Genomic DNA, 10535 nt, shown 5'->3' with positions numbered 1-10535 from the left:
ATATGGGTGATAATTCCTCCTTCTAATTTCCTTGACTTCTAGGGGATCAGGAGCTTGGTCTTCAACCTATTTCAGTTGCAACAAATCAGAAAAAGGATATAATTCTTCATTAGACACCGACGGCAGAGCTATGGGTTCCGATTTCATTTTTCCCTTCACTTCCACACTATTAGCCAGTTTCACCTTGTCTTTGTTTGCCACAGGTCCTTTGTAGGTAAGTTATCCATTTTTCCCCTGGAAACCCCAGCCCATATCAGAGACTGAAACATCTCTTTCCTGGAAATTCTATTGTTACTACTATTATAATTGTTGGGCTGAGTCCCTTTTCTGACATTCCGTCCAGATTCCCATTCTCCCATGTCTCCTAGCTGTGCCATCTTTTCTAAAACTTCATTAAGAGGTTGGCCCATCTCAGCAAGAAGTAAAGTCATCATCAAATGCTTATATGCTGGGGAAGCAGTCCTCACCAAAGTATTCTCATGTGGAACAGCCACATCTAGAGAGTGGTAAGTATCAGCCACTCCCAACATGATTGCAGTTTTCTTTTTTAATTTTTGGATCCCATCTCTTAATGTAAACCATGGGTGACTCAGCTGAGGCCACATGGTGTCAGTGGGATACTGCTGTAAACACCCCTTAGCAGCTAAAGCCAGCAGATTAGTAGTCCCATTCTCCTGCTGGTAGTCTCTAATAGCATTTTGCACAAAGGAATTAGTGCTTAAGGTGACAAAACGCACACAATCTTGGGGTCCACTAACATTCTTCCTGCCCCAGCATTAGCTATTCTTACCATCCCCACAATCAAGGGTTCCCCTGGTTTTAGGGGAAATTGCTGCAAAAAATCATTAATTTCTTGTTGAGAGAAATCTTCAGTCACCATTTTGTAATTTACTTGCTCTGAATCCGGCCCAGATTCTAGTTATAGGCTGTAGCAGCACTAGGAGGATATTTCTCCTGATCATATTTAGCTGCCTCATCCTCTAAGCCATTCCAGTCTACCTCATCATCTGTATCATCCCAGGTATCTCCATCCCAATTATCTGGGTACCACATGAAATAACAGCATGTACTTTCCTCTTGTTAACTTTCCCTTTCCTTTTCTTTTTTTTTGAGTCGGAGTCTCACTCTGTCGCCCAGATTGGAGTGCAGTGGCCACTCCCGGCCACCACAGCCTCGACCTGCTGGGCTCCGGCGATCCTTCCGCCTCAGCCTTCCGAGTAGCCAGAATTACAGGCGCGTGCTACCATGCCTGACTGATTTTTTGATTTTATTGTAGAGATGAGGTCTCGCTGCCCAGGCGGGTCTCGAACCCGCGGGCTCAGGCCATCCACTCACCTCAGCCTCCCAAAGGCACAGGATTACAGGCTGAGCCACCGAGCCCGGCTTCCTTTTCTTAAATTGAGCACAGCTGATGGTAGTTTTTTTGGCCACTGTCGGATAGGTTTGAGCTTGGTCTCCTAAGATATAATTCTGACACTGTAACATAGCAAGCTTACTCTGTAGTTCTGCATTTTCCTTTCCCAAGTTACATTTTTCCTCTATCAGAGCATGCTTACTAAGACATATCTGACAGTATGCGTGTAACAAAATCCACCCCTGTCGCCCCACTACCTGCAGTTCCTTCCCTTTTCCCAACAGGACAGTCTGTAATATTTCAGTTACCCATGGCAGCTCAGCGGCTTGTAAAGGTGTATTCCAGTTTTCACTTAGTCCAGTGCACTTCGCTCATTCCCTGGTCAAACTAGAAAAACGCACATCCTCCCAGCCAGGAATATCACAAGTTGTACATTTAACATCAGATTTCTTAGCAAAAAAAGGCATGTTTAGGTGGCTCTGTGAATCCTGCCTAGTATGCCAATTTGTGACAGCAAGGCATCTTATTCTTTGCCATGCATGGCCTAATATTAATTGGGCTCGATCAGCAAAGAACACTGCCACACACCAGCAGAAGAAAATTAAACAGCTTTATTCAGATATAGAAATATATATTAGTAAGGAGGAAAAGAAAGAAGAGAGGGGAAAACACTTTACCACTGTCCTGCGAGCCTATCTGGGGAAATTCTCATCACCCAGATGGGGACAAAACCGGAGACAGGCAATCACACTCTCCGGATGTGTGGGACAGGGGAGGGTCATGCGGGGGGGAATCCGACCCATGGGAGGAGGGGCTGTGGTCCTGGCCCCATCCCTCTCTCCTTCCTAAGGTTAAAGGAAGCTCTAAGTCCCAGTCAGGGCTTGTGGTGTGCGGTTCCTGGAGGGCCTGGGAGGAAAGACTTTGAGAAGGGACAAGGGGAAACATGGAAAGGCAGGGGTACCCAAGGTTCTTATTGGAGATAGGTGGATCTTCAGATCCTAGTGAAGGATGGAAACATGTACTATTAAGGTTCAATCTGGATACTCCATCCACTCCATGTAGAACAAGAATAATAAAATGCACATTTAAGCAGGAAGGCTGAGGCAGAAGGATCGCCGGAGCCCAGCAGGTCGAGGCTGCAGTGGCCAAGAGTGTGCCACTGCACTCCAGTATGGGTGACAGAGTGAGACTCTAAATGCTTTCTTGAAAAAAAAAAATCTTGTAATGGCATTCAATATCTGTTTTTCTTTTTTTTTTTTTAGTTGGAGTCTCACTCTGTCACTCAGACTGGAGTGCTGTGGCCACTCCCGGCTACTGCAGCCTTGCCCTGCTGGGCTACGGCGATCCTTCTGCCTCAGCCTTCCAAGTAGCTGGAACTACAGGCGCATGATACCACACCCGGCTGATTTTTGATTTATTGTAGAGATGAGATCTCACCAAGTTGCCCAGGCGGGTCTTGAACCTGCGGGCTCAGGCAATCCACTCATCTCAGCCTCCCAAAGTGTGGGATTACATGCTGAGCCACCAAGCCCGGCTTGATGTTTATTTCAAGTTGACTTTTCATTTTAAAAGTTTCCATATAAATTGCATCTGTAAAGTTTTCAGTCTGAATACTCTGATGTTCCCAATGGCATATATTTTTGAACAAAAATCAGTCTATATTCTTTAAATTTGTAAATTGTCTCCAATGCTCAGTCTAATGCCAAATAGTTTTCACTGATTAAAGACTTTAGACCTTTTTACATTTGTACATTCAAAAGATCTGTGGTTTAAGTCAGGATAATGGTATTCTTTACATTTGTAAATTTCTCAACATGTCTGTATAGTTTATGTCTTTTTTTTTTTTTTTTTTTTGAGTTGGAGTTTCACTCTGTCACCCAGACTGGAGTGCAGTGGCCGCTCCCGGGCACCGCAGCCTCGACCTGCTGGGCTCTGGCGATCCTTCCAGCTTCAGCCTTCCAAGTAGCTGGAACTACAGGCATGCACTACCACGCCTGGCTAACTTTTTGATTTATTGTAGAGATGAGGTCTCACCAAGTTGCCCAGGCAAGTCTTGAACCCACAGCTCAGGCAATCCACTCACTTCAGCCTCCCAAGGCGCAGGATTACAGGCTGAGCCCACCAAGCCTGGCTGGTTTATATCTTGATGGAGCATTGTATAATCATTACAGATACTGAAAATTGAGAGTATAAATTCTCTGATGTTGGGAAAACTTGGAATAACAGTGAAAAGATTTATCTCATTCTTCCCATCTACAGGGTTTATCAAAATATAGATGCTCATATGTCAACGAAGTATTGAATGAGAACTAAAGGCTTTATCACATTCCTCTCATTATACAGTTTCTTCTCAGTGTGGATTTTCACATGTCCAGCAAGTTGTATACGAGAGCAACAGGATTTGCCATTTTTTTCACATTTGTAGAGTTTCTTTCCAAATGGATGATCATGTGTCCAGCAAATCCACTGTGAGAGTGAAAGGCTTTGCCACATTCTTGACATTTGTAGGGTTTCTCTCCAGTATGAATGGTCTTATGTTCAGCAAATACTTTGAGAGTTAAAGGCTTTGTCACATTCTTCACATTTGTAGGATTTCTCTCCACTATGGATCCACATATGTATAGCAAATCCATTGTGAGAGCGAAAGGCTTTGCCACATTCTTGACATTTGTAGGGTTTCTCTCCAGTATGAATGGTCTTATGTCCAACAAATCTTTTAAGAGAGTGGAAGGCTTTGCCACATTCCTCACACTTATAGGGTTTCTCTCCAGTATGGATCCTCATATGTATAGTAAATCCTTTATAAGAGTGAAAGGCTTTGCCACATTCTTCACACTTGTAGGGTATCTCTCCAGTATGAATGGTCTTATGTCCAGTAAATCCTTTATGAGAGCGAAAAGCTTTACCACATTCTTCACATTTATAGGGTTTCTCTCCACTATGAATTCTCTGATGTTCAATAAGACTTGAGTACCGAGTAAAAGCTTTGCTACATTCTTCACATTTGTAGGGTTTCTCTCCAGTATGGATTCTCTGATGTTGAACTAACTTTGAGTACCAATGAAAGGCTTTGCCACATTCTTCACATTTGTAGGGTTTCTCTTCAGTATGAATGGTCATGTGTCCAGCAAATTCTTTGGGAGAGCGAAAGGCTTTCCCACATTCTTCACATTTGTAGGGTTTCTCTACAGTATGTACACTCTGATGTTGAATAAGGCCTGAGTGCCAGTGAAAGGCTTTGCCACATTCTTCACATTTGTTGGGTTTCTCTCCAGTATGTACACTCTGATGTCGAACAAGACCTGAATGCCAACGAAAGGCTTTGCCACATTCTTCACATTTGTAGGGTTTCTTTCCAGTATGGATCATAGTATGTCGAGTAAGGTCTGAACGAGAGTGAAAGGCTTTGCCACATTCATCACATTTGTAGGGTTTCTCTCCAGTATGGTATCTTTGATGTTGAATAAGATGTGAGTACTGTAGAAATGCTTTGTCACAGACTTGACATTTGCAGGGTTCATGTGCAGTATGGATTCTCTGATGGTGAATAAGATGTGAATACCAAGTAAAGTCTTTATGACATTCTTCACATTTATAGAGATTCTCTCCAGTAAGAGTTTTCCAATGTTTGGAATGGCATGAGTAATAGCTAAGGACTTTGTTGCTTTTTTTACTTTTGAAGGTTCTTTCTCCACTATGGATTCTTTCATGTCTATTTAGATAAGATGATTTTCTAAACACTGTCCCACCTATATTGTGTACATTTCCTTCACTAATTCTTTTATGTTTACTACATTTTGAGGACTGGTTAAACATTTTGCCATATTCAAGTTTGGAAGACATTTCAGATATATGGATACTCTGGTGGATAACTAATTTGGAGTGTTGTTGAAAGACTTTCCCACACTTGTTACATTTGTAATGGTTATTTACAATAGAACATCCTATCTGCCCTTCCCCCTCATGCAGGCTTTCCCAAGAATTTTTTAAGTGTAAGTTCTTAAGGCCAAATCTTTCATGTCTTTCCAATGGCATCTTTGTAAATATGTCTTCTATGATCTTCTCTGGCAAAATGCTCTCAGTGCAATGAGAAGTCACAGCTGAAAATCATGAAAATAAAAATTCATTTCACATACTAGACTCGGGTGAATATCTTTTAAAAATCAAACATAATATTATACCATGTTTAGGACATAAGCATGATGGCAAGTAAAAAATCACAGGTTTCCACTCCTTCATGTATACATATATATGAAGGATATATATATATATCCTTAAGAAAATATTTACCACAATGCCTTTTTGAGAACTCAAAAACAGGTAAGACATTTCAGAATTCCCAGTGACCCCAATGTTAAAAAGAGTTACAAGGAAGAGGAAGTTTAATAATTTTGCCACCATAAACTCTATTCCTTCACAATACAGCATGATGCAATCAGATGAAAACTTCTAACTCTTGATTTCTTCCTCAGAGAATAATCAGGAGAGTGGAGCATGAGGCCACACTTCTACCTTTTGGGCATTTTCCCAAAGGCTGGTTTCTCTCTCAATTTACAGAGTGCTGAAAAACATGGTGGTATACTTTGGATAATAGGTTGGAACTGTTGAGACTAAAGGAAAATTATTCTTATAGTATCAGAAAGACTGAAGTACCAATGAAAGACCACAGATATAGCAAATAACAAATGAGCCCTTCAGAAGGCCAAACTATTTAACTAGAAGAGTACATGCATAATGCCGGAGAAGACACATCCTGAGAACAGGTATGAGAGGCTCCCAGAATCTCTAACTTAGTGTTGGTACCGTAATATCTAGACAAAACAACTTCATACACGTTATGACAAATACCCAAATTCCAACAAAGTATCCCAAAGCATACAAAGAATCAAAATAATGGACTTATTAAGGGTACAATAACAAGATAAATACAGAATTCAACCCCAACAAAAATCAGTCCACATTCTTTAAATTTGTAGATTGTCTCCAATGCTCAGTCTAATGCCAAATAAAGTTTTCACTGATTAAAACCTTTATACGTGTTTTACATTTGTACATTCAAAAGATCTGTGGCTTAAGGAAAGATAATGGTACTCTTTACATCTATAAATTTCTTAACAACTCTGTATAGTTTGTATCTTGACATAGGATTTTACAGTCATTACAGATATTAAAAATTTAGAGTATAAATTCTCTGATGTTGTGAAAATTTGGAATAACAGTGAAAAGGTTTATCCCATTCTTCCCATCTACAGGGATCACCAAAATATAGATGCTCATATGTCAACATACACAGAAGACATACACAGGCACTGACAAAGAATTCAAAACAACCAACTTAATGAGACTTAATAAGCTATAAAGAATACAGATAACCAAACAAAATGAGGAAAGATAATCAACAAAGAGATTAAAAAACTATTAAAAATAAGAATTTGAGGAGTTGAAAATTACAAAAAAAGTCTGAGAAATTTCCAAATGCAATGAAGAAAAATAGGAAAATCAACAAGTTGAACTCAAACTAGCATAAACACAAACATACAGTCAGACAACTTACTTCAAAGTTTTGGGGTAAATATGGTGGCTTACAACTAAGGCCAAGCACTTTGGGAGGCCAAGATCAAAGAACTTTCTGAGTGAGGAGTTTGAGACAATCCTCACAAACATGCTGAAACCTTGTATTTAAAAAAAATAAAAAGATTAGCTAGCAGTGGTGCCACACACCGGTATTCCTGACTACTTAGAAGGTTGAGGGACAGGGCTTCCCTGAGCTCAGCAGGTCATGGCTACAGTAGCTCTGAGTGTGCCACTGCACTCTAATCTGGATGACAGATTGAGACTTTTGACTAAAAATAATAAGATTCAAAAGACATAGACAAGAACGAATGCTTATAAGAAAGAGAAAAACATTGATGCATTATGTGCAATGATGCTCCTATGACATTATCAGTAGACTTTTCAGTAGGAATGTTGCAGGCCAGAAGGAACTTGGGTTATACAGCAAACTTGCTAAAAGAGCAAAGCTACAAACAGAATATCATGTTGAGGAAAACTGTCATTCAAAATTAAAAAAAAAACTTTTCAAAATGAGCAGAAACTGAAAAATTTAATCACTAGCCATCCCCCACAAAACAATGTTAATGGAAGTTCTTCTCATTGAAAACTAAATATGCTAGAAAGCATCACAAAATTAGTTATAACTTTTACAGTTAGTAGATATAGGGAATGAAAAAATATCCTGTAATTATCTTTCTGGAGAGTCAGTCCCTTCATGTACAAGCTTTCAACCCCATGTAAGTGTTCTAAAAAGTCATCAGCATTTGTGTTTCAGCTAGAGTTGTGAGAGACTGCACTGTAGAAGAAACCTCCTGAGTTGTAAACACATGACTGGAAAGATATGCATACTAATCAAAGTGATTGACACGTTCAACATAATCCTTACCAAATTCCTCAAGTTATTTCTTCCAGAGATACAAAACAAGAATCCTTAAAACTCACATCAAACCTCTAAGGTTCATGAAAATGCTACAGTAATTGAAACAGTTTAGTGCTGTTATAAGGCAGAAAATTACACTGAAAAATAGACAGGAGAGAAATAAATCCTTGCATTTAGATTTAGATTGGAAAACTGGCTATCCAAAAAAGAAACAAATAAAGATGGGCTCTTGAATCATATGCAAAAAGCTATCCAAAATGATTAAATGCATGAATGCAAAAACTATGAGGTTATTAGAACCAAATGTAAGATGAATGTTATGACACTGGCCATAACAATGCTTTGTAAGATGACACTAAAAAGAATAAGCAACAATAAAAAATACAAAATGAACTACTCAAACTTAAAAAAAAGTTGTAATGATAGGAAAAAAATCAGTGAAGTAAAAGCATTTCCTAAAGAATGAAAAAAATATATTATCCTGTGACCAGCAATCTCTCTTGTGGGTGTCTATCCAAAGATACAAAGCAGAACCTGAAGAAGATATGTGTACATCCATGTTTATGGCAGCATTATTGACAAAAGACAAAAGCTGGAAGCAACCTAAATGTCTTCAAAAGAATGAATGGACAGGGGAAATGTGGCACCCTTAAAAACAGAAATCTTGACATGTGTTATGTAAGGATAAATCTTGTGGGCTAATGTTAACATAAAAAGACAGTATCAGCTGGATATGGTTGCTTATGTCTGTAATCCCAGCACTTGAGCCCAGCAGTTTACAATCAGCCTAGGATATACAGTATGCCAAGACTTTGTGTCTAAAAATAAAAAATAAAAAAAATAGCTGGGCATGGAGACACCAATCTGTAATCCCAGTACTGAGGAGGTGAGGTGGAGTGATCACCTGAGCCAAGGAGCTCAAGGCTGTAGTGAGCCTTACTAGAGCCACCACACTCCCACCTGGGTGACAGAGACCATGACTCACAAAATAAAACAAAGCCTTAACAAGGATTTGGAAAACATACTTGATAATATTGGTCTTAGTAATCTTTTTTTATGACTACAGGAACAAAAGCAAATATAAATAAGTTGCAAACATCAAACTAAAAACCTGCATGGTAGAGAAAAGGAAGAAGGCTTACAGGACAAAAGAAAATACCTTCAAACCATATACCCGATGAGATGTTAATATGCAAAATACAAAAAAATTACACAAATCAAAGGCAAAAACAAGAAAATGAAAATCACCTGACTAAAAAATAGCCCCAAACTGAATAGTTATTTAATCAATGAGAACATACAAATTGTCAACAGGCATTTGACACAGCACTCAATGTCACCAATAGAGGCAATTTCAAATCAACATAATGATAATATGTTATCACACATCTGTTAGGATGGCTAATATCAACCAGAAGAGAGATAACTGTTGATAAGGATGTGATGAAAAAAAATCCTTTATACTGTTGGTAAGTTTAAAATTGGTAGAGTTACATAGAAATCATTATCAACCTTCCTTTAAAAATAAAAATAGGCCAGACTCAGTGGCTCAGCCTGTAATCCCAGCACTTTGGGAGGCCAAGGTGAGTGGACTGCTTGAGCCCACGGGTTCGAGACCCAACTGGGCGACTTGGCAAGACTTCGTCTTCATAATAAATCAAAAATTAGCTGGGCATGGTAGTGCCCGCCTGTAATTCTAGCTGTTTGGAAGACTGAGGCAAAAGGATTGCAAGAGCCCAGCAGGTCAAGGCTGCTGTGGCTGGGAGCATGCCACTGCAGTCCAGTCTGGGCAACAGAGTGAGATTCCAACTCAAAAAATAAAAGTAAAATAAAAATAAACTACCTTGGAACACAGAAATCCCTTTTCTGAGTATATAACTAAAGGAAATAAAATCAGTATCAAAAAAGAAGTATTCGCATCCCTATGTTCATAGCAGCATTTCTCAAAATGACTCAGCTTGAGAACAACCGAAATATTTGTGAATTCTGTGTTGATGAAGAAAATATCATATAGACATACAATAGCATCATATTTAGCGAAAAAAACTTAAAAGAATCCAGCAATTTCAACCTTATGAATGAAACTGTAAGACATCATGCTAACTGAAGTAAGCCAGTTACACACACATAAATACTGTGTGAAGATGGGTACAGTGGCTCAATTCTATAATCCTAGCACATTGGGAGGCCAATGTGAAAGGATTGCCTTAGCTCAGAGGTTCAAGACCAGTCTGTGCACCTTGATGAGACCTCGTATCTATGATAAATGAAAAAATAAGCTTGATGTGGCAGTGCATGCCTGTAATATCCCCTACTTGGAAGGCTGATATGGAAGGATCACCTGAGCCCAGCAGTTGAGGCTGTGGTAGTCATTAGCATGCCACTGCACTCCAGCCTGGGAGACAGAGTGAGACTCCTCCTCAATGAAAAAAAATTCCTGCGTGATCTCACTCGTGTGGAATCAAAAAATGTTGCACTCATAGAGGAAGAAAATACAGCTGGGCTCAGTGGCTCTGCCAGTAATCCCAGCACTTTGGGAGGCTGAGGTGTGTGGATTACCTGAGCTCACGGGTTCGAGACCCACCTGGGCAACTTGTCAACGCCTCATCTCTACAATAAGTCAAAAATTAGCTGGGCATGGTAGCACGCACCTGTATTTCCAGCTACTTGGAAGGCTAAGGCGGAAGAATCGCTGGAGCCCAGCAGGTTGAGGCTGCAGTGGCCAGGAGTGGCCACTGCACTCCAGTC

The 10535-nt window shown here is 39.7% G+C and overlaps 1 protein-coding gene across 1 annotated transcript in view; it reads right to left on the bottom strand.

The window, feature by feature from the left end:
• Positions 1-3892: 3892 nt before the first annotated feature.
• Positions 3893-10535, bottom strand: part of LOC103273401 (zinc finger protein 737-like) — a 13275-nt gene continuing 6632 nt past the window's right edge. The window contains exon 6 of the mRNA XM_008070819.2: positions 3893-5454. Coding sequence (XP_008069010.1) covers positions 3893-5454 — 1562 coding nt within the window. The remainder of the gene's footprint in view (positions 5455-10535) is intronic.

Source organism: Carlito syrichta, unplaced genomic scaffold (genome assembly GCF_000164805.1).
Source record: "Carlito syrichta isolate Samal-C Ts95f unplaced genomic scaffold, Tarsius_syrichta-2.0.1 Scaffold314025, whole genome shotgun sequence".
Taxonomy (NCBI): domain Eukaryota; kingdom Metazoa; phylum Chordata; class Mammalia; order Primates; family Tarsiidae; genus Carlito; species Carlito syrichta.
The sequence above is the reverse complement of the archived record's forward strand: the minus strand, read 5'-3'. Positions and strand labels throughout refer to the sequence as shown.